A 14,409-nucleotide genomic window follows, 5' to 3' on the forward strand; every position below is an offset into this window, starting at 1 on the left:
GGAAATACGGATACATCTTGTGAATTGTGTGAATGGGAAACAGTTGTGGATCAAATACGCATAAAACTGTGCGCATATATAGTCTGTGATGTGCGCTTTTTTTTTTAGATGCTACAAAAGCCAACCAAAATATTCAAAATCATGATAAACATGTCGTTGAAGGACAGCGCAAATCAAACCGTTGTAGTTAGGATGACAGTACCCTAAAATAAATGTAAAGATCTAAATGAAATTTCCTTTCCTGCAATATTTGTTGGATTACTTCTTTGTTTGTTTGTTTTTGATTAATTCATAATCATTTATTTATTTGTGCCCCCATCACCAATATATACAGTATTTTCTTTCATCTTGTCAAATGACTGAACAAACAGTAGGTGGCAGGAGTGTCTCATCCGGTTTCAGTCACATATCCAATCAGACACACAGGTCCGTCTTTTAGTAGACACAAGATAACACTCAGCTAAAGCATAAATAAAAGACCTAATTAAACTTGTTGATGTGCCAAATGTGAGTCTGTTATGTTTAAAGGATGAGACACTCATGCGGCTGGACATCATTAACAAGTGAACTTCTTTTTGGTCAAGATCACATCCAGTGGTCACATTGGAGCTCTTACATAAAGGATGACTCACTAATGACCAACGAATCACAAGTGATTATCATGATGACATTAGCCTTTTGCATGGTAAACAAACACGCAACACGCCGATCTCCAAATTTAGCCAAGATATCTAACTGGCACAAAGTTGGTGCATCTTTATCATCTGGATCCCAATATGAAAAATATCTCATTCTGACTCATTTCTATCAAATATTCCTGATTTGCATATGTCTCAGCTCTTCCATTTGACGTGACGTTCCACTTTTTCTTTTTATGAATGATTTTTTTTTCACCTTCTGCTCACCAACAGCCCTGTAGGTTTGAATTCAAATGCTATGGAAAACGCACACAAAAAATAGAATGGCACTGATACGAAGCACTGACTACATTTTTAAGTAGATGTATAGGCTACTGGGAAAAATGTATCTGAATCCAGATGATTTTGTTTTGTGCAATCACTTGACAAAATAAAACGGAATAAATTCAACACCCCATTTTTTTCAGTGTACCAAGTCGTAGTTAGTAGTAAGAACTAGCTCTTGTATTGACTGTAGTGTTTGTGACTCTGTAGTTTGATCATGTAAAGATCACTGTGAGTACTACGTATACATATTGACTCAATTCCACATGAGTTATAAGGCAATGTAGCTTTTTGGAAACTCAACTCAACTTTATTTGGCTTTTTGACTTTTTTTACTTGAATAAATAGCTAGATACTGCATTGCAACTGGCTGATGACCAGACCATGGTGTGTATCGCACCTTTCACCTGGAGAGAGCTGGGGTAGGTTTCAGAAATATATCGATTTTTACATTAATTATCCCAACCCCAGTCGCTTCATATGAAGTTAAGTACACAAAACCAGGAGGAACGTCAGTGTGGGTAAAAGTAAAATGTACAAAAAACTAGGGTAAGATGTGATAAGACAACTGGAAAATTCACTTTTTTCCTCTTCTATTTTCAGACATGATAATAAATGAATACAAAATATGCTCTTTTTTTGAACATAAAATACATGACACACACTCGCAAAACCTCTCTTTATACATACAGCTTTGTTTTATTTTACAACGAGCTACATTGACCATGACGCGGTTCTGCAGTAATATACAATGAGTGTGTGTGTGTCACTGTACATCTGTGTCATGTGACAACGCAATGTTTACATTCCCGCATGGTTGGCTTCCAGCTGTAAAAAAGTTGACTTGAACTTAATAATGGTAAACATGTTCAATATTTATGAATGTTGTTTTAATCCACAGAGGACGTTCAAGCCACTGACTCTGTGGTTGTCACGTGAAACGTGGCGATATCCAATCAAGAAGACAGAAGCGTATATCAGTACAACAAACAATTCAGGCCAACAAGCAACAGTGCTTCGCTCAAAGTGAGAGAGACAAGTGTTTTTAAAATCGGTCCTACTATTGTAGAAATGACAAGAAGAGCTGGCAAGACATTTTCACTGGGGTGGAGTTACCAGATAACTAGCACAACTGCTGCTACTACCACTACGACTTCTACTACTACTACTACTACTAATAATAATAATAATAACCATAATAGTATGTCCTCTTCTTTGTAAAATTGACTTTTAATTAAGGGATGAAAATAAAACATTATAAGAACAAAATGTCCATATTTATGGTCTAATGTTGGGTCTCTCACACATTAGATATCTGTTAGGATTTCAGAAATTAACCACGCAAAAGTATTGTGAAACCATGAAGAAGTAAAAATAAAGAAAATATGGACATCATCTGGGAATACGTTTTATTTCGACAAATTAAAATCTCTGCTCTAGATCATCCCAAAATTGTTGGGTGGGCTTGAGGTCTGGGGCTTCATCAGACTGTTTGCATAAAGTTGGAAGCATGCAATCATTTCTCGGTAAGAAAAAGATTGATGTATTGTCAAGCAGTCCTGCAAGTTGATTAGTTGATTTAATCGGTGCAATACTTAAAAGTAAGGGACTTGAGTCTTGAAAAAATAATCCACATAAACACATGGAATGGTATCTGGTAAAGTCATGATCTGTCATGCTTCACAATGAGACTTCAACAGCAGTGTTCGGGCTCTTTGCGGTGTCTTGCTCAGCTTTTCTGAGCATCCGGGGGCTGCCGGTTGCTCTCCTGCAGGCCTGTGGGCTGCAGGAGCCAGGAGCCTGACTCTTGCGCTGCAGCAATGGGCTTCTGGAGCCTTTGGGCTTGGATGGTGCCATCAGAGAGTCCAAAAATTTGAGCGACCTCAGGCCCAGCAGACCACAGAAATAGTTACACTGGTGCTGCGAGACGAAACCCTCAAACATTTGAGGCTTGCCTTCCATTTGTAGACCTTGATGTCTGCAGCAACATGAAAATAGGATTGTGAGTCTAAAAGATAAATTAGCTGTAAAAGAATTTAACACGCATCATTCACTGAAATAAAACTCGAACGATATACCAACCCTGTATATTTGACTGTAATTCCAATGTTGGTGATCCTTGTATCAACCCCTGAAAAGGAGCAAAGGTTAGTTTTGTCATTTTTCCAAGATTCATTCACATTTGTCAGGCTTTCTGTAGCAGAGCAGATAGCGGGGCAACTTATTGTGCAAAACAACCTTCAAAATCTAAAACAGTGATGACTAAATGTGTTTGTAAACTTCGATCTGATGCTATTGCATAGTTTCTATATGAAAACTTGGAAACACTAATAGGTTTGTGTTTTTTGAGTGGATTTCTTGCTTCGGGTTGTCTCCTGTGCAGCATCAGCCAAATCACACCCAAGAACGAGTCGCTTTAAGCTGTATTTGGGTACTCAAGAATCCCCAGTTTACCTTCGAGGCGGGTGATGAGCAGATTTCCATTGGTCCATTGAAAGATCCAGTGCTGCAGAGCACAACACTTGAGCTCGACCTCAGAGGTGGTTTTCATTTCGATCCTCCCCGTATGATCCATCACTACATATTTCTGATAGCCTCCAGCCAGGTCAGCCTCCACCGTGGCATAAGGGATGGTGTTTGCTGGCCGGTACATCAAGTAGACAGGGATGATCCTGGTGTGTTAAAGATCAGCGTGAAGCGAATGAGATAATGAGCAAAGACAACACACATTTCCACCAAACAGAGCGGTTGAGTTCGGTTGGGTAAGGGGTCATACCATGGAAAGATGACTTTTTAATTGTTCGACGACAAAAATTTCATTCAACAATCAAAGCTCCTCCTTGCTGAAAATGTGACTAAAAGCAATCCTTTTACATTTAGATCAATAACTACCACATTCACACTCCCTTTCTCCAGTAATGGGGAGAACATGTAAACGTGTGACGCAGCACCTCTTGACTGTGAGGCAGATGAGCTAACCACTAGTTCACCGTGCCAAGCCGTATGCATTTAAATATAAGAGTCCATTGTCAAACTCACTCGAGAGGAGGCCCAAAGTTCTCGATAACTCTTGCCTCTGCGGAGAAAATTTTGCAGTACTCACGAGCCAGATTCTGAATTTTACAGTCCTGTGTGCAGAACAATGGAAAATATCAAGTTAGAATTACCTACAACATCAACGTTTCCATTTGGAAGAGAGACATACCTGCTTGACTAAGTCCAGGTTCCTGTCTGTGAGGCCGTGTTCCTCCTTGCCGCCATAAGCGATGTGACGTTGGGCTTTGATGATACACGTATGACCGGATTCAAACACAGGCTCCAGGCCATAGATGACTTTAGCCCTCCACACCTTGTGGCCACAGCCTTTGCCAATACAGGATTTGTGCACCATGACACGACCAAATAACTTGTTGCCCAAGACACCACTGTCGGCCACACCCTTGCTGAACACCAATGGCGCCAATTCAATCTCTTCCCCAACTTGATGACAGGACAAAATAGTTGGAAATACGTTCATCTTTTGGTGGTATTGAATGTTAACATCGGATCTTACCACTGTGGTCCTCACGGAGAGAAACCCCTGACAAGACTGAAACAAATTGGGAGAGAAAACACACTTAGTATTGTTGAAGTTAATAATTTCACATCATATATTGATGTGCCAAGTAACTACATACTGTCTGGACCAAGCAGAAAATCAGTTGAGTCACTTCCATAGTCATTTGTGATTGTGCATTTGTAAACTCCAGAGTCTTTGCTTGATGCTTGAACAACAGCCAGATTGACCTGGCTTTCATCTGCCGCACTGAGAGACAAATAGGTCAAACAAATACGGACAATCTGTATTTTATTTTAAAAAAAAAAAATAAATAATTCTAGTAACATACCTTTTTGTAATCCGGGCAATCTCCAATTGATTTCTGTACCAAGTGATAGTCGAGTCGGTGAGAATATTGAAGAACTGGCACCACAGTTTCAGGTGCCCCGAGGCATCTGCAAAGCTTTCACTGCGGATCTTACGGATAACCTGAGGAGCTAAAATGAAGAGATGTGACCCTGAGAAGCGCGTTCGTATCTGTTATAAGGCTCCTGATTGCAGAGGAACGATCCATTCATCCATTTTCTAATCTGTTTATCCTCACGAGGGTCGCAGGCATGCTGGAGCCTATCCCAGCTGTCTTTGGGCAGGAGGCGGGGTACACCCTGAACTGGTTGCCGGCCAATCATATGGCACATGTAGACAAACCATTCACACTCACGATCACACCTCGGGACAATTTAGAGTTTTCCATTAACCTCCGTGGTTAAATGCAATACAATTCATACCATACAGAACTCAACCGAATTGTACCACTTGGAAATCGGCATCTAAAAGCTGAAATGATGGCAGCAATTAGTCAACAACTTCTCTATTTTTATGGGTGGGCAGAACAATGGATGACTTGTTAACACATCCCAGGCTTTCTTCATTCTAAAAACATGCATTTTAGGTCCACTGACAACTTTAAATTTCCCAAAGTTGTAAATGGTTCTTTGAGTGACTGTTGGCCAGTCAAGTGTGTATCCCACCTCACCACAACCCAACTCCAGCTCACCTGTAACCATAATGAGGAAAAAATCTATAGAGATTACATGGAAAGGAAAACGTTTGGATGTAAAAGGTGCTTTACCTTTGCATGGGTCCCATCGATCCTTCTCAGTTTTATCACTTTGGATGGATTCATTGGGCGGTTGGCTTGAAGCATTTGATTCAGCGGTCACATTCTTTCTTCCCAGCATTGGCGAACGTTTTTCTACAGGAGAAGAGCTATCATCCTTGGGCTGAAGAAGGAGAGGTGACCGTTGGGAACTGTCTGGAGATGAAACAATTGACACGGGACTGGTGGGAAGCGTGCCGTCTGGGGGAGAAACCTCTTGCTTCTCAAGTTGGTGATCAGATGGTAAGATGGTCTCCTCCAGTTTGTCCTTGGATGAAAGGATCTTACAACGGGCCCCTGAGGCCAATTCTTGTGGAGTCGCAGGAGTAAGCAACGAATCACACACTCCCTTCTGCGATAAAGGACTGACTTTGAGATTTGAATTTGCTAAGATATCGATCCCTTGAATGTCTTCATCCATTGACCCCCGATGGATACGAAGGTTGTCTTCTTGTGCATCTTCACCATGGACATTTGCACTGGAAATTCTCAACGCCCTCTGTGGGCCACTGGTTGGAGTGTGTTGTCTTATCAGTGTTTGGGAAGTGGTTCCATTAATCCCCTCAAATTTAATGTCTGGGATGAACTTTTCCACCAGTCCCAATTCTTTGCCTTGAATCGGATCACTTTTGGTTCTTGATGTGGGTCTTTGAGTTGCTTCCCCCTTCGGATTTACAGGAGCAGAAGGGTAAGTCTTTGAAGAACCTGCGTGGGGAATGGCCGCAACATCTTGATTGCATTGTATACTGAGGGGATCAATAACAGATGAAGGGTGGGGACTAGAATCTTCCTGAGAAGTACTACGCTTCCCCAGATGACCTTGTTTTACAAGATTGCCATTTGGAGAGGTTTGATCACCAACATGTTGAGATATTCTGTCAGGTACTCGTTTTTTCAGTTCATTTTCTACCTCTCTAGGATTAACAGGAACAGAAGAGAAGTTATTTAAAGAACCTGCATCGGGAACGTCTGCCTCATCTTTTTTGCCTTCCACGCTAATGGGATCAATGACAGACGAAGGACAAATACTAGGATCCTCCGGGAAAGTCCTTGTCTTTCCAAGAGGATTTTGCTTCACAAGATTTTCCTTTGGAGATGTTTGATGAACAGGCGTCCTTCCTTGAGTTGCAATCTCTTTCGCATTCACAGGATTAGAACCATTGTTCGTTGAAGAACCTGCATTGGGCAAGGCAATGACATCCTGAGGGCATTCTACGCTGAGGGACTCAGTGGCAGGTGAAGGACAAGGACTTGGAGGCTTTGGAGCAATCTTATTCTTTTCTGGATGGCTTTCCTGCATGAAATGTTCCTTTGGAGTAGTTCTAAAAACATGATTCTTGGGTATGAGATCAGGTGCTGTCTTTCTCTCTTGAGCTGTAATTTTACTTTCTTCATTTCTAAGGTCTTGACGTTTGTCTGCTGCAGTGGGACGTGCTACGGAATCTGCAGGGATGTCTTTAGCACAACTTGTTACCGCGGTGTCATGAGCCCTTATTTGGCCTTTCGTACGTTCTGCAACAGATACGACTCTGGTCAAAGGTTTGGGGATTTCTCGGATGTTTGTGGGTTGCTGTTCATTTAAACTGGGAGTTTTTTTGTATGGGTCAGCAATTACAACTTTAGTTTGTTTATTAGACTGTAATTCCGAGTTCAGTTTTACACTGGATGTTTTTTTATCCTTATTAGACACAACCATGGGTTTAGGGACTTCAGCGCCTTTATCTCTGGTGTGTTCTAGTTGTTGACTCTTTGGTCTAATAGTGGTTTCAGTCACAGATTTAACAGTCTTTTCTTTTGACGTCTTCACCTTATTTTCATCTGCCTTTTTATAACCTTGAACTCCGATACCTTCAACACATTTTACAAGTAAATCAGGTTGGCTTTGTCTCTCGGCAATTGAAAGAGGTTCCGATTTTTGTGGGTCCGCAAGGCTTTCCTTCAATCCCTTGGAATGATGCCGTCTGTGTTGTGGTGATTTGACAATAGGTGCGACAAAACGGAGGCGGGGGTCCTCTGTTTTAGCGGCTCCTTTTGGTGGGATTTTCCGCTGCGGTCGTGCATCTGCTGCTGCCAAACGCCGGTCAGGTGGAGCCTCCGGGTTGACAGGTGCATCATTCCCTCTCATCCATGTAGGGGCCTGTGTAACCTTGGGAGACAATACAAGCACATGTTTCCAGGCTCTAAATACTAATGATACTCTATCCCTGGCTGTGCAGGACTTGGGAAACGTGTAATTCCAACAACAGCAACAGTGTAACCAGCAACAAGCATTAGTACAAAAGCTACAATATTTCTCATTCACTACCAAAGACGTATTTAGATGTCTTTTCAGATGCCACACATTTAATACCAGCTCCTCATTTTATATTGACTGTACCTGAAAAGGGTCTGAAAGGGTCTGAAAATGGCTGGCTATTTCAGACTGAAAAGACATCAAAATACGTCTTTGGGAGTGAATGAGTTAAGATGTGTCTTCTGTGATGGCTAATCAGAATGGCACTTTTTGCATGGCTGTAAGACCACGCAGATGTTTCTTTTTGTCTGTTCTGTTTATTTAGTGATGTGTTTCTTTTTCAACACAATTCTCACATTTGTTTACTCAACTCAACTCACTTATTTGAAGAGGCGACAGCCTGATTTAAGAGGCCTTTATATGTACACATTGTCCATTGGCGTGACTATGAGTGTGAATGATTCTTCGTTTATGTGTGTTCTGCGATTGGCTGCCAACCAGTTCAAGGTGCACGCCGCTTACCACCGCTTATCCTCACGAGGCTCGCGAGCATGCTGGAGCCTATCCCTGCTGACTTTGGGCAGTAGGCGGGGTACACCCTGAACTGGTTGTGAGATTTATTGTTTAAGATACTGTATACTCATGAAGAATATCTTTTTTTAATGCAGTTCTCAGATTTTAACCATTATATCGAGACTGACATTACACTTTTAATCTTTCTCTCCCTGTGTGGGCTGCTTGTGAACCTCAACTGTGTTACCAGAGGCCACAAGTGACCTAGTGATAGGTGCAAGTTATAGAAACACTGAAATGGAAATATAGTCTGATTTAGAATAGGCCCAGCAGTTGGATTCTATTGCTGGCAAAGTAAGAGGAGACAGTGAAGATGATCCACAAATGCAACTTTTCCATCTGGTAGCTCAGTGGTGGAAAACAATCACACGTTTTATATGAGAGCATTGATCAAGGAAATACAGAATTCCGATACATTATTACAAAACATCTTGCTTGAGCAACATTTGAAACCCGTTCCTGTTAAGTTACAACAGGGTGATGAGTACAGCGTAACAGCTCTCTGATTTGTGGTCGAGACAGTGTCAAATCCACATCACGCCCGAACATGAGCTGTACTCCCTTTTATAATTAGCAAGAGGTTCCCTGAGTCACATGACATTCCATAATACAAAGCAGATGCGATAAGGAAGGATAATAATGTTCACTTCACTCATTTCGTGCGGCAAAAATTGACCCCAAAAGCCTTTAAGAGTATTCTAAAACAATTATTTGTTTTAAATGATGACTAATGTATCGCATGTTTTACCTCCTGCTCCTCTATCTAATCTAGAAACGCTCAGGTCTATTCACAAGCTATGTGGCTGTTTTGCGTTGACGTGCGGTTACAATGGCATGTCAATCATTTTGAGAGGCACTTGAGTTGAGCTGCGTCTTGTCTCATCGACTGATGTCAGTCAATGTGCACACGGTTGCATCAGCACTTGCCCTTCTCCAAGTACACATTTGGGATGGGATTTTGCCACACCACTTTAAAAGTGAAATCGTACAGTACTGTCCCACCTATTAACTTCCTACTGCTTCCAGTAAACAGTGAACTTGCATCATTAAAAAAAAACAAGTATCTGTACAGGAATTTATCCTCTTGCTTTAAGTCATGACACTGATAATGGAATCAGGATAAATGGAAATCAGTCATGGTGTGAATGTGAGTGTGATGGTCTGGCAAACAGTCCAGTGTTGTCAACAAAAATAAGTACCTTCTCCCTGCAACGGTGTGGCTATACAAAACTGATTGGTTGGATAATTTGAGTCATTATAGGACTACCAATGACTTCCAGTTTAAAAATGGCAATGAGGTCTATTTGTCTTGGTGGAGGTCTGCGCTCCAGTGGTCAGTGGTTTTACCAAACGCTGTCATACCGAAATAAGATAAGCAGCATCTTGGAAACAGCTTACACTGTGATGCAAAACTGTAATGCACTATATCATCCTCAGGCTCATTCATTATAGAGGGAATTATATAAACGGAATGATTCTTTTTTTTTTTTTTACCCCATTGCCAGCCTGTTGCATGTGTAAACATGAGTGCATCACACAGCTTCCCATTGCCACTGGAATGCTCTGACACTGTTGCTGCCATAAATAGCAGCAGGGTGCCTGTGTTGCCTGGAATGATGCTCCCATGAGCTCACGGGAGACGGAAAAAAAAGCTCACCTCATTCTGCGTGGACGGATTCCTTTGTGTCACTTTTGTTTCCTTTTGCGGCGGCTGATCTGAGGTCTGGTCAGGTGAAGGACCCTTCTTCTTAAGGATGCCATCCACTGATCCAGGATCAGCTGCGTGCTGCATGACTCGGTTCGAGGGCTGTTGGGGTTGTGGCGCATTTCGAAATCTGGAGGGTCTGCGAGGGTCCATCTCTGACACTTTCTCGTCACGTTTAAAGACACTTTCCTTGTCTTTCTTCACACCTTCCGGAGCTCGAAGTGCCTCCGAACTTTTTTTCCTTAACAATTTTCCAAAAGGCGCTCTGTTTTGACGTTCTGCAATGTTTCTGCAACTCTCTACTTCTATGGGTTCCTCAGGCTTCTTCTCACTTCTGGGGCAAATCTTGATCTTCTTCTGGACAAAGGGAGTCTTGTCAATAGCACCAATGAGTCCATTCTCATTTGTTTTCGCACAAGTCTTAGTCAAGGGTGCCGATTTCTCTCCCACCAATTCCTCCACTGGTTTCTCCAACCTCACCTTTGAATCATCACAGACAGACTCAATTAACTCCTCTGTGACCTTGTCTTCCGTCGAGCTAGGTATGGTCAGGAGGACCTCCGTGGTGGAGCGTCGCTTCCTCTGCGAGCGTTCGGGGCTGATTTTGCGAATTGGTTCCTGGTTCTCCTTGCCATCGGTTTCTTTGCCTCGGCTCTCCGCTTTCTGCTTAATTTTGGCAAAGTAGCGCTGGTGGATCTTGAACTCGTTCATTGCGCCCACCTCCAGAACCCCGGAGCACGACACGATGCCTTTGGCGTTAGTGGCCGATACCTGGTAGATGGCTGCGTCCTCCAAAGTACAACTGCGTGGAGAAGACCGTTTGAATTTTAACAATATTATAAGTAGGACATGGGGCCTGATTCAGATACAGTAAACAATGTATTATCCCATCAATGTTAAAATCTTATTTCACACTTCAATAGTACACATACTTGTAAATATGCAGAGAATGCGTTTGCCCGTTGCGAAATATTTCATATTTGGGAAGTCCACAGAATCTGTCCAACTGTTTGTCATCCTTATACCAAGTAAGTTGAGGAATAGGATAGCCTGTAAGAGACAAGAGGTATAAAAAAAATAAATCAATCAAAAACCTCAAAAGTACTATTAATACCACGACAAATTAAATAATAATCATTATCACCATCATCATCATGTGCAGTCTAAACGCGAGGTTCTGATCAATATTGTGAGTTAAAATGAGTTAAGCAGCAAAATCCACCCATTTTTTTCGCCAACTTGGAGAGCGGCCATATTCCCACTTTCTGCCAAATGACATCATGGTAGCTCAGGGCTCAGGTAACAACCACCTGTTTTCTGAAGCCGAACCATGATTGTTTGTTAGCCCTTAGGAACTTTAATGTCATTTTCAGTTGACCAAATGTGGCAAAATGGCCGCCTCCTGAGATGGGCAAAAACGGGTGGATTTTGCTGCTTAGCTCATATTTCAAAAAGACACAAGACTAACTTTTTTTTTTATGTTGTAAGTTTGAAATGATTTAAAACATTGTCCAGAACTTTGAGTTGCATTTTTATGTATGAAAAGTGCAATGTAAATAAAGTTTGATGAATTAATTGATTGATAATGAGAATTCTGTATTGAATTTATTGTTGTCAAGAAAATGTTTGGGTTGACTTGCCCTTTAATACAATCGTTATAGTTATGATTTCCTGACTCAATATGCTGTCCATGGATGCGTATTTTTGTCCCATTTTAGCTCGGAAGTCACACTTGACAAACAAATGCCGATGCTCACCCGTCACCACACAGAAGAACTTGACATTGGAGCTCTCTGACACAGCTTTGGACTTGAGAGTGGTCAAGAAGGCGGGCTGTGTTTCTTGTGTCAGTTGAGCTATCACGCTGCACAGTGTGCTCCTGTGCACAGGGAAGACGTTCAATTCGAATATCAATAATCAGTTCGATTAGAATGTACTGTTTTGTGCTCTAGTCCCCCACTCCAGCCTTGTAGATGACATTAATGTGAATTACCATCTTGAATTTGTGAAAATGAATTCTTTAAGCCTTATGGTTATTCTTGCTAATTTACAGTATACACTGTAATGATATAAACAAATCGTATTTGCTTGTTCGACTAGCAATGCCTGCCCACTGGTGTTGCTCTCCTTTGTGTTGGGGTCAGTGGACGCTTTCACAGCCCATCACACGCTACTCATGAGCGAGAAAACCAAACATGACACAAGTGCGTTTCAAGAGTCTCGATGCACATAGCCTTTGGCCTCTAGGCACCACTTCATGTTGCTGTTTGATTAAACCCTAATCGATTACACATGAAATACTACGGCTCGTCGGCTTTAATGAACAGCTTGAACAAGAAAATATCTGATCTCCTCATCTTATTATACATTGCAAAGAGTACACAAAGTGTCTCGGTGCTATGCTTGCCAACAATTTCTCTGTTAAGTAATAAGGCATGTTTTTCGATATCAAGCATATATTTGCCTCAATAACACTCAGAACTTTTTTCTGGGATTGTTTTTCCCTAAACATTTTTCCTTTTAGTTAGCCATATTACAAATTCAAAAATTGTCTCCCCTGTAGATACACATAGTTTATTTTGCCTCTTTTTAAAGAACAACAAAGTCAAAATCAAAACACGCATTTCTGGTGTATCATTTTTAGGAAAACGCAGGGTCCAATGAAAACGTGGATCTCCAAATTGTATTTGACCCCTTTTAATTAAACATTAAGTGTAATGGAAACCTTGTCATTTTTTTCCTTTCTAATTTTCTAACTGATAACGTTAAAAAGTTGTAATCGATGTCGCTTATAGGTATTTTTCGGATAATTAACTAGTATTTCTCATTAAGTAGGGATTTTTTTCCGTTTGTATAATTTTTTTTCCTTAATTAATCACCTGAGTACTCTCTGAGGAGATAACCCTAGTGTGCATCGGGTCTAATATTCAAAACAATCTCTCCGTAGCTGAGGTAAAGTGCATAAAGTCGCCATCCCACTGTACCTGTTCTCTGGCCTGACGTTGGAGAGGTAGCTGCAGCCTCCAGGCCGGCTATTGCCAGCGATTCCATTCCCGTGGCCGAATCTTCCATTGGCGGAATGGGAGCGTGGCATTGTCCGCCGTGAACCCATTTCAATGTGCGCTAAAGTTCTAGTCCCCTAAAATATTTTCCTTTTTTTTCTTCTTTTTAATTCCTTCAAGCCACTGTAGAAAGGCAGCTGAAAAGGAATAATGCACATGCTAACTGAGACCAAACGCTATAACATAAAATCACTGCTCTGTACAGTATCCTCAATGCAGTGCACTTACCAAGGAAGAGGTCACGTCCCTCTTTGACAGATGCCCCACAGTTCTGAATTGAGGCTCTGTTTTCCAATCAGACACAAGCATGTGTACACATAGCCTGCTCCTTCTGCACTATTTTTAGTGGGCTCTCAAATAGGCACAAGAATGCCTTAACCGCCGCCCCCCCCCCACCCCCTGACCCATCCCCGCCCGCCAGGACCTGCCACCCACCCGACCTGCCTGTACATTGTATACAATAGGATGCACCAGACGGTCAAACAGCACGTCAACGCTGAACAAAGATACACTAAACAATGATTTCAGGGTGGAAGTCAAGTCAAGGACATTGCATATTTGGTAGCTTCCAAAATAGAACAATAAGTATTGGTGAGCATGACTTTTTTTCTTGTATCACTTTAAGAACCTAAGAAATCATGTTTGGTAGCTTAAAGTGGATGTTACAAATGAACTATGAGCCAGTAGGTCGCTACTGGCCATTTAGAAAGTGATGCATCATTATTATGAATCTAATGGTCATGGCAACATTTTTTAAATTGGATTTGAGGGTTACAGTTTTGATTTCAAGGAACACCCTGTAAATGGTTGTTTTGACAACGAGGAGGTACAATTCGTTATTTCTAATACAAATATTATTATTAGGCCTATATTTTTTGCATTATTATTATTCACAGAATTATTACATAAATATTAAAATTCATTTTTAGCCATGTATTTATTTTTACTTTTTCATGGTTTATAGGAGATTAAAATAAACACAAGTTGGGGCTGTACACACTATGTCATTCAATCAAGTTATTTGATTAAACAATGCAAAATATAATAATCAGCATCATTTGAGAAGCAGTTTTGGACTGGATTGATTAAGAAGAAAAAAAAATCTATTGGGGGGGAAAAAAGTGGTTTTCTTTCGTTAAAAAGACAATAATTTGGAGTAACACGGTTCTCATACTGG

The 14,409-nt window shown here is 41.2% G+C and overlaps 1 protein-coding gene across 2 annotated transcripts; it reads right to left on the reverse strand.

Annotated features, from left to right (window-relative positions):
• Positions 1 to 1,637: 1,637 nt before the first annotated feature.
• alpk3b (alpha-kinase 3b) lies at positions 1,638 to 13,548 on the reverse strand. 2 transcript variants are annotated; one of them, XM_086107781.1, is made up of 14 exons: positions 13,461 to 13,548; positions 13,155 to 13,369; positions 11,928 to 12,049; positions 11,103 to 11,220; positions 10,123 to 10,972; positions 5,633 to 7,805; positions 4,850 to 4,997; positions 4,640 to 4,767; positions 4,516 to 4,551; positions 4,168 to 4,442; positions 4,002 to 4,090; positions 3,417 to 3,634; positions 3,045 to 3,093; positions 1,638 to 2,940 (listed from the first exon to the last, which is right to left on the reverse strand). In XM_086107781.1, exons 2-14 carry the CDS (start codon positions 13,280 to 13,282, stop codon positions 2,643 to 2,645), a joined length of 4,632 nt encoding a protein of 1,543 aa, XP_085963907.1. In that variant the 5' UTR covers positions 13,283 to 13,369; positions 13,461 to 13,548; the 3' UTR covers positions 1,638 to 2,642. The 2 variants fall into 2 exon arrangements, with proteins under 2 accessions (XP_085963907.1, XP_085963908.1); XM_086107782.1 differs by lacking the exon at positions 13,461 to 13,548 and having other exon boundaries at positions 13,155 to 13,416.
• Positions 13,549 to 14,409: the final 861 nt, after the last annotated feature.

This window comes from Hippocampus guttulatus, chromosome 3, assembly GCF_054856545.1.
Source record: "Hippocampus guttulatus isolate MCC_2025c chromosome 3, RoL_Hgut_1.0, whole genome shotgun sequence".
Lineage (NCBI taxonomy): Eukaryota > Metazoa > Chordata > Actinopteri > Syngnathiformes > Syngnathidae > Hippocampus > Hippocampus guttulatus.